Source organism: Notechis scutatus, chromosome Z, assembly GCF_049901735.1.
Source record: "Notechis scutatus isolate UNSWTSFEM ecotype Mainland chromosome Z, rNotScu1.2, whole genome shotgun sequence".
Classification (NCBI taxonomy): Eukaryota; Metazoa; Chordata; class Lepidosauria; order Squamata; family Elapidae; genus Notechis; species Notechis scutatus.
In genome coordinates this window covers 39436435-39461629 of record NC_142025.1, presented here as the reverse complement: position 1 = coordinate 39461629, position 25195 = coordinate 39436435, and the positions used below count along the sequence as shown (strand labels likewise).

Genomic DNA, 25195 nt, shown 5'->3' with positions numbered 1-25195 from the left:
GACTAGAATGCCACTTTATATGGTCAATATAGTGCTGTGATCATATGGTTTGATAGTTCAGTGTTGATTTTCTCAAATAATAAAAAAATAGTAATATGATGAGAATTTCATCTTACAGCTGAATATATAGTTCACATTTTGGGAGCAATTTGCAATTTACAATTTGCCATCTATGTAGGTGGTGTATTCTAGGTGTTGTCTTACTAAGGCTTTATAGAGTGAATATAGAATATAGAATAACAGACCTTGAAGATCTTCTAGTCCAACCCCCTGCTTAGGCAGGAAACCCTACACCACTTCAGACAAATGGTTATCCAAACTCTTCTTAAAAACTTCCAGTGTTGGAGTGTGATGGATTGCAAAGAAAAAAATCTAACAACTCACCACAGATCCCAGAATTCCTAGCTAGAATGATTTATGCTGGCCAGAATTCTTTGGAAGAAGATAAGTTTAAATTAGCAACTCCACCAATTTGAGTAAATTAAGTAATTTTGCATATTCATACAGTTATGCATTAGTCTGAATTTAAAGACCTTTTAAAACTGTGGTGGTTATTTATATGAAAAGTACTTGCAAAGGTGGCTGAGATAACACACTGTTTTCCCTAAGGTCTACTTTCTAGTAAGAACTTGTTCAGATACTAAGTAAGAAAGTAGGAAATGTACAGAATGTCAGTGGCGCAATCAGAGATAGATGGCCTAATTAAAATGTAGTTTCTCCTCAAGACCTAAAAATATCTTTCAGTTACTGGCAATGCAAATTTTTGTCAGGTGAAAAAGAAAAAGAAATCCTTAGAAGTTCGATATCCCATATATACAGGGATATAGAGACAGAGATTTGCATTGCCAGTATTAAGATATATTTTTAGGAGTTGTGTAGAAATATATATATCCCCTCTTTATTATTTTTACAATTATCCAATCACCATTGCCATGTCAGGGTAGTGAACATATCTAACATACATTCCTGCCCTCCTCCTATCTGCCTCATAACAACAACTATGTGAGGTGAGTTGGGCTAAGAGAGAAAGACTAGCCCAAACTCACTTGGCTGGTTTTCATGACTAAGGTGGAACTTTAACTCATAGTCTCTGCTTTACTGTCTAATGGTGCCTTAACTCAGGGGTCCCCAACCACCGGTCCACGGACCGGTACCGGTCCGTGGAACAAGTCCTACCGGGCAGCTGGTTTGCTGGGCGCCGCCATATTTTGATGAAAAAGTGCTTCCGGTGAGCTTTTCCGGGTAGAAAGCTCACCGGAAGCACTTTCATCAAAATAGATGGCAGCGCCCAGCTAATGCTGGTACCGGGCCGCGCCGTAAAAAAGGTTGGGGATACCGGGCCGCGGCATAAGAAAGGTTGGGGATCACTGCCTTAACTGGTAGACCAAATTGCCTCTCTCTATGTGTGAATACATAGAATGGATATAAAGCTTTATTTTTCACTTGATAGAAATTTGCATCTCAAACATGCATTCTGAAGAAATTTAGATATACAGAAAAGGCTGTATGAAGTCTTTTAAAATATAGTAAAATATAGCCTGTGTATCCAAAACATTTATTTACTCTCTTTCCAAAATTTCAGAATAGTTTACTAATTATAAGTTTTTAAGAAAGAAATAGTACTAAAAAGGTGAATTATTTTTTTAAAAAAACATCCACAAAGACAGTTGTTTAAGGAAGATTAGTATCTCCTAAGTAATCTGAATATTTATTTAAGAGTCAGATACAATAACTCTAGGCAGCAAACAAGGATTAAATCTGAAACATAACATAGTATAAATACTGCAGTAACCCAACCAACTGGATAAACATGAAAATCTGTATCTAAAAACATTCCAGTTCTAATCCAAGGAGTGAAAGCAAAAAGATCAGCCAACAGTGCTCATTTAACCTCCTTGCCTCAAACACCAGAACCAATCAAATCTTTGGTGCTTTACGAAAAGCCAAAATGGTCTTTAGTAGATGCTGTGCCACAGGGTAGTTGACATACAAGAATGGTAATGATTATAACAGGGGAAAACATTTTCATTCATTCCTGTAATCATACATGCAGGACCAAGAGAGCAGGAAGATAGGTAAAGTACAATATTTGTCTAATTTATCTAAGGAGAGCACATCTTTCTCCTCCTGTCCTGGCTACTTTTTACAGAGAAACAATTGAGAGCATCACAATTGAGACCATTTTAACAAACTGCATCACTGTTTGGTTTAGTGGCTGCAGTGCCTCAGAGAGAAAGTCCATACAGACAGTGGTAAGGACAGCCCAGAAGATTATAGGGAGTTAGCTTCCAGTTATTCAGGATACTGCTTATAAGCACCATGTGCTTAGTGCTCAAAGCATTGTTTGAGACACCACACATCCACTTTATGGTCTGTTTCTGTTGCTCTCCTCTGGGAGGAGGTTTTGAAGTATTTCTAGCTAGGACTATCTGCTTATGCAACAGCTTTGTCCCCTATGCCATCCATCTGGTAAACTCACAAGATTCATTTTTCTTGCCATTTATACATCAGAGCTAGACTGTTGTTTCCTGTGTCATATATCTGGGTATATCCATATTTATTTTTTTAATTTTGTCATTTACGTAGTGTATATTGGAGTTGGTGACCCTTTGGGAGATGTATACTACAAAACTTCATTTTAATGTATGCCATTAGTAAAGTGACAATAAAGTTAGTCTAAGGCTAAGTCGATTTTCAATTTTCAATCGTTTTTTTCTCATAAAAATATTTAGATTATACTTAGCCACCTTTTTGTATATGTGGGCCAGCCATTTCTGTAAGAGGTGCATTCTGAGATACCACAGAACTATGATGAAAGCATAACTGTATGCAAACCATATCTGAGCACATTATTTTCTTCACACTGTAGGAACTGTTTTAGGTATTTTATCTTCATATGAGATCTCACACTATCTAAAGAGCTGAGGGCTCTAGTTCCAGTCTATGATTTCCTGTCCTTACCCTTTTTTTTCTGTTGAAAAATAATGCTGCTGTTTCCTTAAACTGCTAGAAGTGAAGAGAAACACACACACACACAGAGAGAGAGAGAGAGAGAGAGAGAAAGAGAGAGAGAGAGACAGACAGACAGACACACAGACAGACACACAGACAGAGACAGAGACAGAAAAACACTTCATTTGAATGGGATTAATGATATTTATCACTCGGGGTCAGAAGAAATGGGTGGTACATAAATATAATAAAAGAAATAAAGAAATACATAAAGAAATATTTAAAATAATGTTAGACCTGGAATATAACCTACATCAGATCTAATAATGACCTTAAACATTTCCAGCTAAACTAATGCTTATTTATTTCTATTTATTTAAAGTTGCATGTAGTTGCCCAACTCACTGAATGCAACTTTAGACAGTCTACAGCAATAAAAACAACATCAGTATTCCAACAATGATAACAATGAATCAATAATAAAAGCAAACCACTCAGTCATAGCACATCAATATTCCCCCGCCCCCCAGTAAGTTTATTAACATCCTGGTCCTAATATATAAAAGGATGGCCTCCAGCGTTAGCCTAACAGGAGGTGAGGCCAGTCAAATATTTGGAAGAAGGATGGGGTTAAGTGAAGGCAGAAAGTGAGGGGGGGGGGAGATTATTGTATAGGGCAGGTGTCAGGATCTGAAAATATATTAGGTTACAAATAAACTCCATACCAATATTGTTTACTGCTAATTTTTGTCTATGTAAATTTTAATCTGCAGATATTTTTTATAAAGCTCTAATTTGACTCTTGATATTATCAAGCTAAAGAGTCAGTTTCTTGTAGTGGTTAAAACATCAGGCTAGAAACAAGGAGATCGTGAGTTTTGGTCCTAACTTAGGCACAAAGTCACATGGGGCAGTCATTTTCTCACAGTCCTAGGAAGGATGAATGGCAAATCACTTTTGAAAAACATTGCCAAGAAAAATGCAGGGGCTTGCCAAACAGTCCCTGAGAATTAGACACAATTGAATAAAAGGGGAAAAACCTTTATCAAGTGAAGAATTCCATCTGACTCTTAGTAGTCAGAACTGATTCACATTCTGACCTTCTGTGATATTTTCAATACATTTTGGACACCTATCTAGAAAACAAAGATTTACTGAAGTAAATAAAATGCTCAGAGAGTTTAAGTCTCTATTTGAAAATTGCATAGTTATTTATTTTATAAAAGCATTAGTTATATGCAAAATTAGATTTGTTTGTTCAGAAAAATATTTTTACCATATCTGTTTCAAAAATATTAAAATAAAATCCCATTTATTTATTTAGGCAGCAAATAAATTCTTAAAAATAAAGCGCTTCCCATGACATCGTAGATGTCTTAAAGACAAGTCCCATAACAGCCTAAAGAGAAGCAATTTTATAGTTATTTCAATCAAAATGAACTTTTTTCCATGTGATTGTATGCCAAAATCAATATGTTCAGAATCTACAGGATTATATATAGTTCTGTATGGGGTGAGTCTTTTTCTGGTTTAATATTTCCATAGTTTTTTTTCCAATTGGGTATAACTGCTTATTAGATTTTTGCCCTTCTCATGTTTACAATATGGATATGCTTATTGTATTAAGACAGAAGTGCTTAATCATGGTGATTGTTGTTTTTAACAAGTTACAGTTAGTGGCATACATACTTCATGCTAATTTCTAAATTACAGCCAAATGCCAAAGTTCACATATCATATTAAACCAAAATTGAACGATCCATATTATGAATCCAGAGATAGACTCTCTTCTTACAGTGACCACTGAACATTATTTCTCCACCACACTGTAGTGATTCATAAAGTCTTCTCAAGTTACCAAACCTTCACTATGTTGAAGTAACAATAGTAAGGACAGGTGACTCCAGATGTATTGTTTCTGCTAAGTTTCTTAAGTCTTAGCTTTGCTGTAAGTTGCTAAGATGAAGAAATTCTGGAAGTTGAAGTCCATTCTTCTTGAACTTGCCAAGGTTGAGAAACACTTATCTAGAGTCATGTTATCTGGACAATGCTCCAAAACCTGGCTGGCATTAACATCCAGACCTGCCCTCTTCTCAGGATTTCTTCTGCACCACTTGTCTGCTTCAAAAAGTGAGCATTTGGCTCCTAATCACAACTATGTATACATTTATATGTATACATATAACTACATTTATACTTATTATCTTGTAAACAATTGGCAAATCAAATAAATAAATAAATAAATAAATAATCCTACTTCATTGCAACCTCTCTATCAAATCACGAATATTTTTGTTCCAATTTTAATTGACATGGCCCTCTAAGCCGGTTTTGTATTCTACCAGCTCAATGAATTTATTAAAGAATGAATGGTATATGTGAAGCTGCATTTGCTAGCGTTTATGAAACTCTATTCTTAAATAAACCATAAGCGTTGGCTGTATAACAGTAAGTCACTAATTTATTTTATTTATTTATTTTATTTATTTTTATTTGTCAATTGCTTACAAGATAATAGGTATAAGTAAAAACATAGTTATGAATACATGGATACATATAAGAAAAATAAAAATATATAAAAGAAACAATAGGACAGGGACGGTAGGCACGTTGGTGCGCTTATGCTGGATTCATACGACCAATTAAGCCCCACACCATCCCGTTTAGTTGAGCGAGGGGATTTGCAGAATTGTCTTGCAAATCCTCTTCCGCCCCCCACACTATATTTCTCACACTCAGAAGTCCGAATGATATATATGTCAGGATGACCGGAGATTCTGATACGATTGCTTCATACGTTCAAAGAACGTCCTCCATAAAAAGGGTAAACATAAAAACGGGGGTATTGCTTGCTTTATTTTTATCGATTTGTTTGAAAAGGGCGTTGGCTGTATCTTTGCGCTATAAATGAACTTATGGAGAGAAAACCAGGCTGCTGGAAGGAAGGCAAGTTTCGCAGCCCTTTGGCCGCCTCGAGGTTTCCTGCTGGCTCTTCCTGAACGAACTCGCTGTTCCCTGAGACAAGTCGCCTTTCAGCCGATCGGAGGCGCGGTCAGTTGGGCTTCCCTGTTCCCAATAGAGCGTCAAGGCAAGAGGCGTCTCCTCCCTCGCCAGGTGCGCTTCCCAGCTTAGCGAGGCGTCGGTCTTCTGAGCTGCAGGGCTGGTAAGAGAGTGAAAACAAGACCCGCCTATCGGAACCGCTCCCCTACCCGGGGCGCTGGAGGCCCGGGCAGACTAAAGTTTATAAAGCGGGGAGAGCTGCCTTGCTTTTCGCAGATGAAGCGCAGCAGTTGAGACGTGCGATTGATTGACGTGAGGACTTTGGTTGGTCTACTTGGTTTGACCGCTCTGAGCAGCAGCTGAAGCAGCAGCGAGATGGCACCGCCGGAGCTTTATCACAAAGAGTTTGCCCGGGCAGGCCAAAAGGTCGGGCTGCAGATCTGGCGGATAGAGAAGATGGAACTGGTGCCGGTGCCCGAACCTTTGTACGGCGATTTCTACGTCGGCGACGCCTACCTGGTGCTGCACACCTTCAAGAAGAGTAACACCACCTTTTACAATCTTCACTATTGGCTAGGTAGGATGCTGGGTCACTTGCTGGGATGGGGCAATTGATGGAGCGAAAAACAAAGCCTAGCTAAAACTATACTAAGACAAACTTAAATAAGCTTTCCTGAAACTAGAGAGCTGCCAGAGGGAGGTGTTATTGTAGTCCAAGACAGTTTTGCAGTATCAGGAACATGCTTGAAACTGGTTAAACTGACTATCTTTGACGATTGAAGATGGTGTCAGTTAGGAAGAACATATTTGCTGGAAAAGCAGTTATTGTTCCCAGTGGAGTTAGAGAAGAAAAATGAAATCTTTCAGCTTTTAGCTGAACAGAACTCAAACTGAATTTAGCAGCCAGTTTAGGAATGCATGAATAAGTCTCTCTATAGAAAGTACTCTGGTCACAAATTATTTTTCCCTGTTGCTTCCCAGATGTTGTATGGCTGCAACATGTTTCAAGTCTGCTATCCAAATGTTACCCAACCTTACTCAGCTGATACAATTTAGTTACTGCTTCTCCTTGCAGTGTGTATAGCAAAGACTGTTTTATTTGGTGGCATAGACATGCATAGCAAAGCTGATTCTGGAGAACTAAAGTTACATTAAAAATGTTACAAAAAGAGGGAAGTCTTGTAGTGTAGTTCAGCCTTTCCCAGCTTAGAATTCTCCAGACGTGTTTCAACTATGGCTTTTATAATTCATAACAAAACTATTGACTGAGTTCTGGGAATTGTGTAGCAACATGCCAAGTTGAGAAAGCTTGGACTAGATTGTAAATGCCTGGGATAGAAATACAAGTATTTTCTACTCTGCATAATGCATATGTACACTAATGGTTATTCTATTGATATATGAAATAATGTCTACAAATGTATAGTGATTTTCCCTTAATGCAGCTGGATTTCTAGATAAGATACCTCACATTGGCAAGATTTCACCTCTACTCAAGCAGCTGCATTTGCAACCAATTAGCTCATGATCAAATTCCAAATTTTGCTTTTTCCATGTAAATCCATAGTCAGTTTGGGAGCAGGATATCTGATAGGCCACCTGTTCTATTCTGAGCAGTCCTGTTACATTAATAAAGATTTTCAGAGTGTCATCAGCTAAGTTACTTGTAGGACCTTATCTGTAATGGCACCTGCAATCATACTGTTATCTGGAATTTGTGAGGTTCCTACTTAAGGGAGGATCAGTTAACAAGATAACTTATCTCTAAATTTAGTGACAAGTTGGCAAGAGAGCATATTTATAAATTGCACAGTACATCATAATTTACTTCATTTACATTATGGCTTCATTATGCAATTGAAAATTTCATCATTTGCAGTTTATCTGATTTGCATACCGATGTTATTATTTAAATGTTATAACTGGTGCACATAATATGATTTCCATAATTATATTAAGGATATTATATTAATTACCTTAATTATATTAAGGTAAACTGCAATGGCAATTTGCTCCAGTTAGTTGAATCAAACTCTAGAAAATGAAGGTTTCAAGGTGTTTAACATATTTCAGGCACCTTTTAAAGATTTATTTAATGTTGAATGAATGATTCAATGCTTTTTAATCTCACTTTTAAAATTTCTGCTGTTTTTATTGTTCTTGTCAAATTATTTCAGTAATAATAGTTACATTACTTTGGGATGCATTTATGTCAAATGTGTGAAATAAATAAATCTGGGTCTTTTGAAGAACAAATTCCAGATGGGTGAAGTCAATTCCATTTCTTATATACTGTAAGAAATCCAAAAAAGAATGTCTTGTCAAAATAAAGGCATTATACTTTTATAGTACCACCAGGAGCTATCTGGTGAAGTAGATGTCACTTTCTTTTTCTGAAACAGGATTTCTGTAGTGCTGGACAATTATGTATAGTAATAGCACTAAGACTCATATGCTGCTTCACAATGCTTTCCAGCCCTCTGGGTGAAGAAGTTATGTAAAGACAGAAAAAAAATTACCAATTTCTCTGGATTCCCTATTTAAATCGGAACATGCAAAGAAACTAGAAAGCAGCTGAGAGTACTTAGGTATTCTGCATTTTTACTATGAGGTGTTGCTATTGTAAATACAGTACAGTACAATGGTATGTAAGTATCCTCTGTAATTTATAGCTGAGATATTTAAGCAGCTTATGACCTAGTTTTTTTTTCTGGCTCAGTTTTGTGTACTTTTTCATATATTCATATGTGAAAGAAAAACTCTTCGCCCGCTTAACATGTTTCTTTTAAATATTCAGCTATAGTTACACTGTTATGCAATATAAAAATATGTTTCTTTATTCTTGATTTATCTAAAGAAATTAAACAACTTTTTTTCAACATTCAATATCAGCGTTTTCTGTAGCTGATGGAAAATTATTATATATGAAACTATTTTGCTGACACTTCTGAGGTAGAGATGAAACATCTAGACATGCTTTGAATTGGCTGGATAATCTTGCATTCACCTGGGAGTGCAAGTTTCATAAAAAATTGGTGTTCAATTCAGTGGATAGAATTCAATTTTATTTTTAAAGGAAAATAGTCTCTGAGAAAACAGAATTTGGACATTTACAGAAATAGTATCAACATAAAGCTAAATGCAGTCTTGTAATCCTAACTTGTAAGTCAAGAGCAGTAATTTTCTACTAATAAATGATTTATCAACAAATTGTTATCCCATAAAATAGACATCAAATGGAAGGATATGCAAATCTGTTACCATTACATCAAACCATAGATTATTTATTGTTAGTTTGAGCTATAGCTTTAAAGCAATATATCTATTCCAGTAGTCACTTCTTTTAGCAGTTTGTTGCATAAGTTTGTACAGCAGCCTCACAAAATAAAACAATAAAAAATAATTATGTATTGATAATGTTGTGCCTAACCAAAGTGAACAATAAGTATAAGGCATTGGGAGTATAGGTAGTCCTCCTTATACTTATGATCAGTTGCTTAATAACTGTTCAAAGTTTCGATTGATTCCCCAAAAGTTACTTATGACCTGATTTCAGCCTTACGATGACCCACCCTCCCATAATTATGTGATTATTTTTGGCTGCTTGGCAACCAACTCACCTATATGGGCATTTGCAGCATCCATTTTTTGCCTTTTTTGGCTCATATCCAAGCAAAAAGACCCATGATAAAATGGATTTGCTTAAAGACCATCATAAAAAAATATTGAAAAAAACGGGTCTCATAAATGATGCCTCAACTTACAATTGTAATGATTTACAACTGTAATTCCAGCTCAATTTCAGTTGCAAGTCAAAGATTACTTTTAGAGAATTGAGAATACATCTGTAACTGAGGAGAAAGCAAAAAATTAGTCACAGCTATTCTAGTGGGATAAATTTTTCAGGAAAAACAGTAATATAGCTAATAAAATACAGTATATTCATATTGGATTAAAATTGTTCTTCATTAGAGGATTTATCAAATGCTTCTGTTGCTTAGATTTTTAATAAGGAAAAATGCACACCTGACACTGAATTCATTGCCATATCATCAGAATGTTTTTCCTAATACTGTCTTACAACTAAAATTCGTAAGTCTTGTAGGTCAGTATAAAATATACTATGTCCTGTTCTATATGATAGGCCTTCTGCTGCTTGAAGACTGGGCCTTTTTATCAGTTTTTCACTGATCTGAACTTTCTACAGCTCCTTAGCAGGATCTTCTACAGCTACTATTTCAGGATCACAATCAAACAAGTATTTTTTACACAAGAAGTTGCTTTGATGTCCCTATCATCAGATGAGGTGATGATAATCACTGATTTCTTTTAAATAAAATTTGGAGAAATTTACAGAAGATGGATAATTGATTTCTAGTCAGGGTGATTATTCAGAATCTGCAGCATCCTTGACTATTTGGCTGATGGCCAGCTGTGTAATTTAATAATTCATAATTGCTCCTTCTCTGTTTCTCTAAATAGAACCAATGTTACACTTTCTTCGTAGGTAAAGAATGTACTCAGGATGAAAGCACTGCAGCAGCCATCTTTACGGTTCAGCTGGATGATTACCTTGGAGGGAAACCTGTACAACACCGAGAAATCCAAGGCTATGAGTCCACACAATTCGTTGGATACTTCAAAGGAGGCATTAAGTATAAGGTATAGCAGGAAAATAAGAGGCTTTTTCAAGAATTGTTTACATTAAAATATCAATATAATATTAAATCTGAAATCAAAGGAGGTTGCAATCCTTCTATCCATTTTAAATAATTGGCATAATTACGACCAGGCCTCGTTAGCTAAAGAATTATGAACTCAGTGAGAGAATTCAGTTGATAAACTCTTAGATTAGTGTACCTCCCTCAGTGTACCAGGAAGTTGTTTCATGAACTATAGTTTCCTGGCTATCAAGAATGATTGTAAATGAAAATGATAGGAGTTTTTTTTTCTATAATTGTTACTGATATTTGTTTTCAGAATTAAGAAAAAAATTAGAAAAAAAGAATAAGTAAGAAACAATTAAAGTCATAAACATTGCTGTATTGTTCTCTAATTAATTGTTTTGCAGTCCTTGGAAACCTAAATAACTGGACTGCAGAATTTCAGTGATGTCAACTGAAAATAATAGTGGTATTAGTCAAGCCTCATATGTTGTTAAAGTGTTAAGATAATATTTTAAAAGCCCCAAAACTAGGAAAAATGTGAGAAACTGATTCTAACATTCTCTATCTGTTTGCATTGTATAGCCCTATTTATTATAGCTTGTTTTTGCCAAAAGTACCAAAAGATGTATATCTTTGATGTGATCTTCTTTTATTTCCATTTTTGCTGAAGTCACTGTCTGAAACTGTTCTTAGATGAGCTATTACTGCTGATTACATCTGAAGGTGGGAGAACTAAAGTAATTAAGTTTTATGGTTTGCCTATATGCACTTGAAGCTCCAAGCATATATTGCATGCATGGTCTCCAAATTTAAGTTTTCTGGAAATGTGTTTTGTTATGATCTCGAATACTGCTAAAGCCTAGGTTTTTTGATGTGCTTGTTGTTACAGGCAGGTGGCATTGCTTCTGGCTTTAAGCATGTAATTACAAATGACTTAAGTGCTCAGAGACTCCTACATATCAAGGGTCGGAGAGTGGTTAGAGCTACAGAAGTTCCTCTTAGATGGCAGAGTTTCAACAAGGGAGACTGCTTCATTGTAGATCTTGGAAAGGTAAGTTGTCACAGAACTCAAGTTTCCAAAGCAAACAAGAGAAAGTCCTGCAAATACCATCTCATGTTATAAGCTCAGACCAGAATGTCTTGTCTAGCCTTATTCTAATTTGAATGCTTTGCCAGATTTGTTGGTTAATAATTTCCTCCACTACTAAAAATCTGAAAGCACCAGGATAGAAAAAGGTTTTCTAAAATGTATATGATTTAAGACTCAATATTAAGCATCAGAGGAGATTTGCTACTATTAATGTATAGTCATAGCTTGTACAAATTTTCTTTTTGCAGCAAATTCTGTTTCTTAGAAATGCTAAATTTGTCAAATAAAATCTATAGTTTATTTAAGTAATCTGTAACCTGTAAACTTAGTTTAAAAATAGGTGTATATGTACTATATATTTCTCTTTGTGTGCATGTTTTATTTTGTTCCATTGTTCATTGTAAAAAAAAAAAACCATCCGAAATTATGCGTTCAGGAACACCATGTAACCTATACACATGTTGAATAAACAGTTTAGCCAGAGGGAATCTTCGAGCAGGCTACAAAATGCACTTGCTTGGAAAACAAGTCTGCAATCACCCAAATGACTGTATTTCCCCCACTCTCAGGTAATTCAACAATGAAGTCCATGGATATTCCTTTCCATGGAGCATTAGTCCTAGCAATGTTTTGGAGCAGTCCAGCCAGTTTGCCAGGAGGCCTCTTTGCAGAAGCACAGACAGGACAACTAGCCATGTAGGCTTCTATGTCTTTTTTCAAAGAGGGCCATCAGAACTGCCATTTAACTAAGTGTAATGTTTTCATGAACCCAAAATGTCCTGCGACTTTCGAATTGTGGGCTTGTTGAAAAACGGTACCTCTAAGACTGACGGGAAGATGTAACTTTGCATCTACCATGCAAGGCCATCATGAATAGTGCACCCATTTGAGTGGGCCAAAAACCAGTCCTGTTTTCACTGCCCTTTTTATCTGTTCAGTTAAATCAGTAGGGATATCAACATTTGCTTTCTGCTGGGCTCTGGTGACCCTGGGGCAGCCAGTTGTTTGGAGGGGACAACCGGGTGGATCACTTCTGGCCGGGCATTATTACACTGGGGTAATCTCGATAAAGCATCCACCATAAAAGTTTTCCTCCAAGGAAGGTATCGCAAGGAAAAATTAAAACAATTAAAATGTTGTGCCCAACGAATTTGCTTAGATAACAATTTTCAGGGGGACTTTAAAGCCTCTAAGTTTTTGTGATCCATCCACACCTCAAATGGGTGTTTTGCCCCTTCTAGGAAATGTCTTCTAGTTAGTAAGGCCCATTGAACCAAAAATGCTTCCTTCTCCCAAATTGCCCGTCTCCTTTCAGTTTCAGTCAGTTTCCTGGAGGTGTAGGCACAGGGCTGTAAGGCCCCAGTGACATTGGCTTGTAGTAAAACCATCCCCACAGCGATGTCATGGCATTGGCCTGGACTACAAAGCAGACATCCATATCGGGATGTTTAAGAACAGGTTCAGCTGCAAACAACCATTTCAATTTCTAAAAGGCTGCTTGGTACTCCGTGGTCAACTAGGCTAGACTTTGATTTAACTTCTTTTATCTTTAGGAGATTAGTAATGGATAATTTTTGCAAAGGTGGGGATGAATTGTTGATAGAAATTAGCAAAACCTAGAAAGCTTTGCAACTGCTTTCTGGTGCATGGGGGCACCCATTCCATGACTGCTCGAACCTTCTCTGGGTCCATTTTTATTCCCTCATGTGATATGTGGTAACCCAAATAATCTTTTTTTTTTTTGGTGAAATTCATACTTTTATAATTTGGCATACAATTCAGCAGATCTGAGTTTTTTCAGGACAGATCACACCAACTTTATATGCTCCTCCATGTTCTCCATGTAAAAAGAATATCATCCAAATTAGCCCCCCAAAAAACCTTGTAAAGATATTCATGCAGCACCTCATTTATCAGTTGCATAAATATGGCAGGGGTTCCTTGTAATCCAAACGGGAGCACCTTAAATGGAAACATCCCAAAAGGCAATTGAGTGTGGTTTTCCATTCATCTCCATCCTTAATTCGAACTCTATAGTAAGCTTCTCTCAAATCCAGCTTAGTGAAAATCTTTCCTTTGGCTAGATGAGCTAGCATGTCCTTGATTAAGGGGCGTGGATAAACATTTTCTCCACACACTGTTTTCAGATTTTTATAGTTCATACAAAGAAAATAAAAGCCATCTTTTTTTTTCACAGAACAACACTGGAACAGCCACTCGTGGCCTGGCGGGTTGGATGAAACTCTGTTTTAGGTTTTTATCAATGAAAGTTCGCTATTCCTCCAGCTCTCGTGGGGTCATCGAGTAGAGCTTTGGCTTAGGGAGTTTCACATCAGGGAGGATCTTTATGCTGTAGTCTGTGGGGTGATGGGGTGGAAGCACATCTGAAGCCCTCTTGCTGAATGCCTCCCTGAGGTCCCAATATTCCTTTGGGATTTTCTCCTCCGCAGCTATGTGTTCACTTGCCACTGATGCCAGCTCCCTTGTGATCTTGGCTATTACTGGGGGACTTCCTCTCCCCCTCTGCAGCTGGGTGGAACGGATGCGCAACAGTCCCTTCCTCCAGTTCACATGAGGGTTCCATTTCCGGATGCTTCATCCCAGGGGCCACAATAAAACACAAAGTCTCTCAGTGATCCCCCCATCCACATTTCTACTGGCTTCATCACAAAGTGAGATGGGACTCCCCCAGCTACTGATCCATCCAACTGGCAAAACGCTATGGGCACTTTCAATGTCCTTAATCTCAGCCCTAGTTTCTCCACCACCTGTGAGCTAATTACGCACCTTGTACACCCAGAATCCAAAAGGGCTAACATCTTCCCTTGGGTGTCAGACGAAGGCACCCTTAACTCCAATGGGATGGTCATGGGGCCCACCTGTTGACTTACCAGGGGGTCATCATTGGAGTCAGTTTCACTCTCCCCTGGGGTGGTTGGAGTTCCCAACTCCTGTTCTGGAGGAGCAAACTCAACAAGTTCCATGCCTTCAGGGCCATTTCGTGATGTTTGGTTGGTGGCTTTTCAACTTTCTTTCCTCCAGCGGGTGTTGGTTTGAAACAAACCGTGAACCTGCATTTGGCAGCTGGCTTGCTTCTGGCAGCTCTAGGGCCTCTCCTCAGGGTAGAAAATGGAGGCTTGTTCTAGTTGTGGCCCCCATGGTGCCAGTTTCTGGCCAGGTCAATCCACATCAGCTGCCAACACATACCAGTGCTGAAGGTCTTGAGGGGCCCCTCAAGAGATACAGCTTTGGTAGACCTCCTCATTTATCCCATCTTTGTAAGATTCCAAAGCCTCTTGGGACCACCCATGCATGTGACAAGCCAACTCAGGAAACTCCTGGGTATATTCAGCCACTGACCTTCATCCCTGGTTTATGGTTTTCATTCTGGTCTTTGCCTTACATTCAGCAAGGGGGGTCTTCAAAACAGGCTCAGAGAGCTTTCATAAACATGTCATAATCCCTCAGCTGAGGGGGCATCATCATTGTGAAGGATGACCATCCATCAGCCACAGTCCCAGGGCCATGGTGACACACCTCACTTTGGCTATTTCTGAAACAAAATCCTACCCATATTTCTGCATGTGATTCCAAACTTGGCCTAGGAAAAATCCCAGAGCTTTGGGATCCCCTCCATATTTTACTCCCAGAGGAGGAACCTTTGGAATTTGGTGCCTCTAAGGGGGGGCTGGGCTATGGCAGCTACTTGAATTCCTACAGCTGGTGCTGGCCCTGGTTGAGCCATAGGAATGACTTCTGGGTTTGCAGAGGCTTCTGCTCCCCTGGCTCCTCAGCCCCTTCATGCACAGACAAAACATACCTTGTCCAAGCCCTCTGACTTTCAAGAGTTTCATGCAGGAGATCTTCTTTGTCATCTTCCTTACAGGCAGCCTTTCCAGCCTGGCATCTGACAGCAGTTACTCCTGGGAGAAACTCCTCAGGAATCTCCATCCATCCTATGCCTAATGACCATTTGGCTCGGAATGGCTTCTCCTCAATCTGCATCTCTGACAGCCACTCAGTTTCCTCCTGACCACTGAGGAGGGGTCGACCCAGCAACTCCCATGTCCTCCTGATTGCTGTCTTGGTTAGACATTCTTTGCTCAGCCCCCATGGTAGAATATATCTCTAGGTTGGCTGATAAAGCAGGTCTTGCTTAAAGGTGCCTCCCTTCAAAACCCAAGAAAAATGATTCCATGATTGTAGAGAAGAGGTACTTTTACTGAGTTTTAAATGATAGCAATGAAAGAAAAGCAAGATCTGAGGCAATAGATGCGAAAGTTACATATAGAAAGTTTTCCCAATCCCTTTTCCCCTAGGGACCCACAGTGAATAACCAATCCCCATTTCATATAGTGTCTTGTGGGATGCATCTTCAGGTGTTTTTACCCACCTGGAATACCAAGACCGTTGACCTTCACTGGGCATAAACAAATCCATGCAGCTGCACAGCAGCTATCTCCCTTTTGGTTCACACACATGCTGTCTTTTCTCAGCTCACTTCCCCATCCAAATGCCAATTTGTGTGTCCCCCTCCCTTACTCTGGCAGTTGACAGCAAGCAGGGGGGCTGACAAGAAAGTAGGAAGTGCTGAAGAACTGAAACAATTCTATTCTCACAAGACATGAGTAAAATTTGGTATATCCTCCTTTTAGTTTCTTCCCGCTATAAGTGGTCAGGAGGTATGATTCATAGCTAGAGATTATCATGGAATGTGGGCCATGTGTCATACACAGAATTATGAAAAATACCCTTGATGCAATTTTACTGCAAAAAGAAACAGAAATTGCAGAAGCAAGATGTTCAAAAGAAATGGGACGAGAATGAAATATAAATGCACCTGTCCGTATTGTGGACATGAGTAAGCTTTTTAGATCACAAGTTAAATAAGAACCTGAAGTGTGAAGCACTGATAAAAAGGTAAATTAGATATTAGAATCCATTAATAGGGGCATAGAGTCCAGAGTAGGGAAAGTAATTGTTCCACTCTATTCTATCCTGATTAGAGCCCATTTGTGGTAGTATTGTGTTTGGTTCTATGCACCACATTCATAAATTACTCTGACAAATTGGAGCAAGTTTCAATGACAGCAACCAAGAAACTATGGAGTGTGGAAACCAAACTTTTGAGGAAATATTAAAGGAATGCATATGTTTAATCAATGGTAGATGATTGAAGGAAGATACGAATCTTCAGATAAACAACTACACAAAGTTGTTAGTTCTTCTTCCCCAGGGTTCTTCAAATAGAAGCCAGATGGTCATCTCTCAACAATGCTGTAATGCATCCTGTTCTCTCCAAGGGGTTGGATGAGGTGATGCCTAAAGTCATTCCAGCTTTATGGTTTTATGATTCATGTCATTTAGAAGATTGTGGTTATTTCTCTGGCAGGTAGACAAAGATAAGCATGGAAATGTAAAAATATGGTTTCTATAGACACAAAATATTCTGTTAGTGGCAATAAGTAACATAGTTTTTGTTTAAAGACAAGTTTGTTATTCATTAGGAACAGCCTGAAGCCATAAGTGTGGAATTTAAATCTCGGATCAAGGTCAATTGCAAGGTGCTGTTGGTCAATGCTATGACAAGGAAAGCAAGTTATGGAAAGTCTTGCTATTGGATCTTGCTTTTCTTCCCTTTTCTACCAGCTGTAGAAAAGAAGAATATCTTTGCTGCCTTCCTTGTTCTTTCTTTCTTTCTTTCTTTCTTTCTTTCTTTCTTTCTTTCTTTCTTTCTTTCTTTCTTTCTTTCTTTCTTTCTTTCTTTCTTTCTTTCTTTCTTTCTTTCTTTATGCTAACTGGCAAACAACATATATACCAATTTTCAAGGAACTACATGGATCCTATATAAAACGTTTTTGATCCAGTCTGCCATGGAAATAATGTCTCAGTTTGTTAACAGTGGAAAATCCCAGTCTGAACAGGATGTTTCTCCAGAGTTCTGTATCGGCAAAAGCAGAAGCTATTAATGGAAACTTTTAAACCAGTTCTTCTCATATAAGTGTAGCAATGAATTTTTTTACTTCTCGTGTTCTAAAAAACACTTCAGGACCTTGTCTTACCTTCTTTTACTTTAACTCTCTTTACTTTAACATAGGAAAATTGAAAGAACCAATATTGTCCTTCTTACTCCTTTATCGTTATTATGCTGTTTTCTTTTACAAAAAAGACTGCTAAAATGAAAAGAAAAATAAACATTTTGTATTTGTGTTTGCAATGTTGTGTTTACTGCACAGAAAGTTTTTCTAAATCTAGTTGTTTTATTTAGAAAGACCTATCTAATATTGTGCAGTAAATCTCAAGCATGTTTGTGCGTGTGTATGACACACAAATACACTGGACACAAGTTGCTGCTGAATTATAATTTTTAATCAAGCAAAGGCAGAAGCTATATAAATTTAAATCAATTTAACTTCAGCTAACATTGAATATTAATTGAATTAAATTATATGCCAAGCAATTATTCATGCAATATATATCTAGAACAAATATTGAATATTTTCTAAAACAAAATTTTGAAGTTAATTTTTTATGACATATGTGATATGTTATATCATTGAATATATTTGTAAATCCATATTGTAGCATGATTTTAATTTTTGTTCCTATGTTGGGATCTATTATGTGCAGTAGAAATTGATGGAAATTCAAATACTCCATGATACCAGAAATACAATTAGTTCTGTAACTTTTTCTTAGCAAATGTATCCTAGTGTTGGTAAATGAGAACACACTATTTGCTTAACCGTTAGTATTATTCATTGCTAAATAGCATCCAAATAGGCTAATAATAGTTCAAATCAGCAGTCGCCAACTGGTGGGCCACGGTCCACTGGTGGTCAGTGAAAATTTTTTGGTGGGCCACAGAGAAATGTCCATTCCAAAGCAATTAATCCAGGCTGCGTGGGTACACAAAGCTGCGCTGCCCACATGGCCTGCCCACCCAATGGACCCTTTGGCCGAGCGCAAATCTGCAAAAAGCAGCGCAGCCCTCACCAGCCAGGATGAGGTGATGGTGCTGTTGCAGCAAGAGGGGGATGGTGGCACAGGCGGGCTGAAGTGGTGATGGAGATGGCTGGAAGGTGCAGGAGTGCCACGCTATTTGCATTTGCATGGCACTCCCGCACCTTTCAGCTTGCCTGTCCTGTCCTGGGCTCTTCCTCGATGGCTGTGGGCTGTAGGGATGGCCCAGGGTAGGAAAAGTACCGCTGCTGGTGGTGCGAGGGGGCGGAGTGGGCAAGTCTGCACTCACCATCCAGTTCAGAGGTCCAGAATGGGGCAGCGTCAGAGGCATCAGTTTTCTCATCCCTCTCGGGGCTCTGCTCTGCTGCCCCCCTCCCCATGGCCTCAACTATTGCTGCCCGGGGAAAGCACAGGAAAAGCGAGCAGAAACATAGCTCTCACTGGGGTGAAAGAGTGGAGATCGAAGAAGAGAAGAAGCTGCTGCCTTTGAAAAGAGCCACTTTCTGTTGCCTGTGCCTTCCAATCTCTGATCTTTCACCCCAGCGAGAGCTATGTTTCTGCTCGCTTTCTTTTCCTGTGCCTTTTTCAGGCAGCGATGGATGGAGCCATGGAGGGGGGCAGCAGAGATGTCACGACTGCTCTCCCCCTTCAGCAAGCCAGGCCTGGAGGAACGGGTGAGCGCCAGAGAAATGTGTGTTGGAAATGCCAACACACATTTCCAGCCCGGTCTCCTCTGTCCTGGAGTAGGATTGAGTATGGGGGGAAGGAAGCAGAGGAAAGGTAGGAGGGAAGGGGAAGCCTGGCTGGCTTTCCTTTGGCCTGGGGTGGAGTGGGGGGAAGACCAAATGCCCAGACCAAAAGAGCGCTGAGGAATACGGGCTCCTAATAACCAGCTTGTTTATGCAGGCGAGAGCTTTCCTGGGTTTGCCCCCCCTTCGGCCTCCACTTTACCCCCCCTTCGGTCCCTCCAGGGAGGGACCCTTCTCTGCTTGGAAGCAGCGGGAGAAACCTGGAGCTTAGCCTGGGGTGGGGGGAGTCTTCTTGAAGGCCAAAGGGGGGGATATTGCCTGTTTATTAGTAGCTCCTCTTCTTCTCTGCTTTCAGCCCAGCCCTCTTTCCCTCTCCCAACTCCAAGCAGCCACACCTGGCAAAGGAGAGAGAGGTTTCCTCTGATTTGGGGGAGATATGAAATGACAGGAAATTGGGAGGGCTCTTCCCAGCCTCCAGGCCAATTATGATTAAGCATTTATTTAATTTAATTTTATATACATACCTACATACATACATACATACATACATACATACATACATACGTGTGTGTGTGTGTGTATGTATGTTTTCTGAGGTTTTCGTGGGTATTTGTATGTGTATCTTTGGTTATTCGGGTTTTCTCCCGCGTAAAATTGGAAGTATCTAGGCGATGTTTCGATGAAGTCTCATTCATCATCTTCAGGCTTGTGTCTTCGGCCTTGTGCTTCTCGGAGTAAATTACTCGGGAGAAAACCCGAATAACCAAAGATACGCGCACACACACACACACACACACACACACACAAAATTTTATATTAAATATATTATCTTTTTAAAAACATTCTTATTAGTGGTCCTCGGGATTTAAAAGTATGAGTTTGGTGGTCCCTGAGGTCCAAAAGGTGGCAACCCTTGGTTCAAATTATACTATAGTATTTTTCCCCATGCTCTATTTCTGGAAGCAAGAGGAAACTTTCTAGGCTGCTTTTAGGTCAGTGGATCAACCATAACCTCAGAACTAGTAATTTTTGTAGCCGGGTGGCTGAATCATGCAGAATGAGTATGCACCATATTTTCTTTATACGCCTTTTATTGGAGGAGTAGGAGTTCTGAGTTCGCCTTTTAAAATCATTGTTGTAAATCTTCCTGATTCCAGGTAGGTGACCATTTAGTCAAGATGGGTATCTTAAAGAATTAATAGGATTGGATTTAATTAGTACTTAGAATGTGTTTGTCAGCAAAACCAGAATCAATTTCTGATATGAGATAGCTTATATTAATTATCTGTGTATTTTTCATCTCATTTTTTTTCATCAGCTAGATATTAATAATTGGCAGAAATGATCCTTTGAGAATAAACTTTTGCCTAGAACCTATGATTTATGTGTCTAGAATTTATAAACATAGAGAAAACATGTGCAACTCTGCTTCCTCTTATGAAAATAGAACCTTTCTTGTGTAAATATAGAAGATCCTTAAGGTTAACCTACTACAATGTAACATCTCTATTCTGGAACTGCAATTATTTAATTGGCCATAAAATATGTAAATATGTAAAATATGTAAATATATCTGGAAACATCAAGCTTGAAAAGACTGGCCTAGAACCTATCAGAAGGGAAACATTTCCGTAAATGTAATCCATATTAACATTAAATTAATATGAAATTGTATTTGTTTTATTGTAGCATATCTACCAGTGGTGTGGCTCTACCTGCAATAAATATGAGCGCTTGAAAGCTACTCAGGTTGCTGCGGGCATTCGAGACAATGAACGGAATGGGAGAGCACAGTTGATTGTTGTGGATGAAGGAAGTGAGCCCGGGGAGCTTCTAAAGGTATCATTGTAATTTGATTTTAAAATGTTTGTTAGTTGGATAGTTTATCTAGCCTGCCTCAGGCCATAGTTCCAGATCTCATGAATTTGTTTTTGTATATGTGAGAAGGTATAAGCATCTTGTGAAGGCTAGAAAAGAACTTTGGTTAAAACTCTTACCCTGTAGTCAGTATTGATTTATGTCAGACATGTCAAACACACAGCTGGCGGGCCGGATCCATCCTGAGATAGGCCCAGAGTTGTCCCATAGGGCCATCCCAGACATGGCAAGAGACCAGCCTTGCTGCAGCAGCTCAGGACCATCCCGGCTGTGCCTACTCAGTCAGTCACGATGACCAGGCCCACCCCAGCTGCTCAAGGGCAGACAAAATCCTGATATGGCCTGCAGTGGGATCAAATTTGACAGCCCTGATTTATGTGGACCAGTAGTGAGCTGCAGGCTGAAGAAAGGAGAACAAACACCAGAAAGGAATGAGTATTTAAAAAGTGACCTGATATAGCTTGAATAAGAAATTAATGAGCAAATTGAAATGAAACTATTCTATGAGACTTCAGAGAACAAACAATCTCAGTAATTGGACCAACTCGGTATAAAGTAGGATTAAGTGAATCAGGAAAGAAATGTTTTTATTCAAAATATGCATAGTAAATGTTTATATATTTATAACCATAAACAGATTTTATCTCATTCTCCTTCAAGGAAATGTAGAGACGTGAAAAGGCTAAAATTCTTGAGTTCCTAGGAGAAGCAATTATATTTAATAAGAAACCATGTGGATATGATTTTGAGGCAAGCAGAGACAAGGTTTATTTGTTATAGTATATAAGAGACAACTTTATATGATGACAGTATAGAATTCTGCTGAAAGAATCAATTGTGGAAATCTTGTATAATAATGTTATCTTGCTCTTAAGGAACAGTTTGCAACCTGGGAAAGAAACAATCAGAAATGTTACTTGAACCCACATGCTTCAGTATCACACCAACAGAGGCAGAAAAAAAGGCAAAATTTGAATTGATACAGTGATAAAAGTAGAGCTGTCTCTTTCCAGCTTGTTTCAAAAGAGCGTGGAAACAAGACAACTCAAGTTCTGTAGTTACTTGAGAAATAGTTATCAAGATGACAAGAGATTTGGTGTTAGTAAATTTATAAATTGATCAGAAAAACAAAAACTTGCCTGGAGGATGATTTCATAGGCCAGCTGTACTTTCCATATAATATAATACAATATAATATAATATGGAATGATATAATGTAATATATGCACACACACATAATTGTTGCCTGTAGTTTTAAACTTTTTTAGGCTATGGAATCTATTATTAAAAAAAAAATCCCACAATTCCTGATCAAGATGCAAAACTCTTATGATGGAAAATCGCCTATGATCAAGCAGACTTTTTTTTAACCTTTACTCTCTCACAGAACTCCTGGCTATTTATTATATTAAAATGGCAGAACTGAGTCAAAGGTAATGTATTCAATTTATTTTTATAACGTCCTTGAACGAATACAACATGTGATGATTATAATCTCCAAAGCACAGAATCTCTACAGAGAAGCCAACTAGAAAGTTATGAGTTTTTGTTCCTCTTACTCAAGTTTTTAATAATCCTAGATAACTGCATGTTGAAAAGTATGGGGTAGATATATCTCATTAAATCTTGGAAATAAATATCTTTTAACTAAATATACTGCCTTTTCTTCCCCCTTTCCTGCTGGCATTATTTCAAAGTGAAAACTTCCTTATATCTTTCACAGAGTCATAAAAGTTAAACAGCACATTCTCTTTTCAACTTTCAGATAAGATGATAAATGATCCATGCAGGGTGACTTGATATTTAAGAGGCACATGTCAAACCTGCAGAGAGAGAGGAAGAAGGAGGAAGGGACGGAGAGAGGGGGGAGGGGGGAGGGAGAGAAAGAAGGGATAGTGATGTAAAAAAGCACCAGATGGGATGAAGTACCCTGCATTCTCATTTCTGCCCATTAAGTAATGAATTTGAAGTTCTGTGATTTGATTATAGCTCTAACCCCATTTTTTGGAAGTGTGTAATACACCCCAAATATATCATGCTGCCATGCAAACTTTTAGAGAATAGTCAAATAGTGGATGAACGTAGTTACAGTATTACAAACAATTAGCAACTGCAGATTTTTGCTTTTGTATTTTCAGTGGGTATTTACCCTGAAGACCACTGCTCCATTTCCCAAAGTAGTTGGCCATATTTATGAAGTGTGCAATAGCCATTTAAAGACTGGGAGTGGCAAGTGGGCAGTGTTTTATTGTACCAGCTTGGATTAGATTTATTATTTAGACCAGCGTTCCCCAACCTTTCTTTGCAGACTGGTAGGGGGTAGGAAAAGGGATGGTTCATGTGAGCAGTGGGCAAACAGGTATGCATACAGCTCCATTTGTGTGAGCGGCAGGCACACATATGTGCCACTCACACAAATGGCTCACACTGTCATGCAAATGGACCTGTGTGTATGTATCTGCTTGCTCACATGCAAGTGGAGCTGTGCGCACATGCACTCACCCACTTCTTCTGCGGCCCAGTTCTGAAAGGCCTATGGCTTGGTAATGGAACATGGCTCATGGGTTGGGCACCCCTAATTTAGACAACACGGACCTGAATCTGAAATAACATTATTTGACCTTTCAGTGATAAAAGCAGAGGTGGTATTCAGCAAGTTCCGACCAGTTCTGGAGAACCAGGTAACAGAAATTTGAATAGTTCAGAGAACTGGCAAATACCACCTCTGACTGGTCGGTTGGGTCTTCTTTTATTGCCCTGGGAGCTGGAAAGCAGGTTAGTGGGATGGGGATGAAATGGGATTTTGCAGTAACCTTCCCCCAGGAGTGGGGAGGAAATGGGGATTTTCCTTCCCCTGGAGTGAGGTGGGAATGGAGATTTTACAGTATCCTTTGCCTGCCGCATCCACCAAGCCACGCCCACAGAACCAGTAGTAAAAAATTTAGAATCCCACCACTGGATAAAAGTACAGAATCTACATTACTATGTTATAAAACCAAGATGGAGTGTAGCAATGACTCATTCTTCTATAATGAGAAGTATTTGCACACAAAAATACCCATAAAGTTTCTACAATATTTATACATAAAACTGATTTTATTTATTTTGTTGCTATGTAAGCAGAGCTACAGTATTAGTTTTTGTACATAGAATTCTTTTACTTTTTTCTTCTTTACAAGTAGCAATTAAATCATAATTTCTTTAATCAAACTGCAGTTCTTTTTTGCAGTCCCAAATGGGAAGCAGCTCTTTTACAAGTGGCCACATTTCTAAACTTTAATTTGAAAAAGATTTTAAATGGTTTACTCTGGTTTCATTATTCAGAGTATACCTATAACAATGTTTTCTATTCAGGAATTTTACATAGCAGAGTTTTAAAATGTTCCTTCAGTGATTATAATATTAATTATGTATGTATGTATGTATGTATGTATGTATGTATGTATGTATGGTATTCAGCTTTGTTCGGGTATTTTCCCATGTCATTATAGTTGTGCTTTTAACGTTGTAGCGACGTTTTGGCAGAATCTCATCTGCCATCATCAGGCTTGTGTATTGGGTTCGTCTGTATGTCAGGCTTTTGCAGCCGTTTCTGTTTTAAATTTGGTGCTAGCCTCATGCTATTCTAACAAAGCACAAGGCTAGCACCAAATTTAAAACAGAAACATCTCAGATGAACCCAATACACAAGCCTGATGATGGCAGATGAGATTCTGCCGAAACGTTGCTACAACTTTAAAAGCACAACTATAATGACGTGGGGAAATACCCGAACAAAGCTGAATACCATACATGTAAGTACCCGCAAAAACTTAAGAAAAAAAACAACACACACACACACACACACAAATATATTTCTCTCATAAAATCCAAGGTATGAAAAAAGTGTTCTTTCT

At 38.5% G+C, this 25195-nt stretch overlaps 1 protein-coding gene across 2 annotated transcripts in view; it reads left to right on the top strand.

The window, feature by feature from the left end:
* Positions 1 to 5866: 5866 nt before the first annotated feature.
* The window catches only part of SCIN (scinderin), a 53417-nt gene continuing 34088 nt past the window's right edge, over positions 5867 to 25195 (top strand). The window contains exons 1-4 of one of the 2 annotated variants that reach the window (XM_026677764.2): positions 5871 to 6529; positions 10460 to 10614; positions 11509 to 11670; positions 21111 to 21260. In XM_026677764.2, coding sequence (XP_026533549.1) covers positions 6328 to 6529; positions 10460 to 10614; positions 11509 to 11670; positions 21111 to 21260 — 669 coding nt within the window. In that variant the 5' untranslated portion in view covers positions 5871 to 6327. Of the gene's footprint in view, positions 6530 to 10459; positions 10615 to 11508; positions 11671 to 21110; positions 21261 to 25195 lie in introns of both variants that reach the window. The other variant, XM_087945946.1, reaches the window with a different exon arrangement.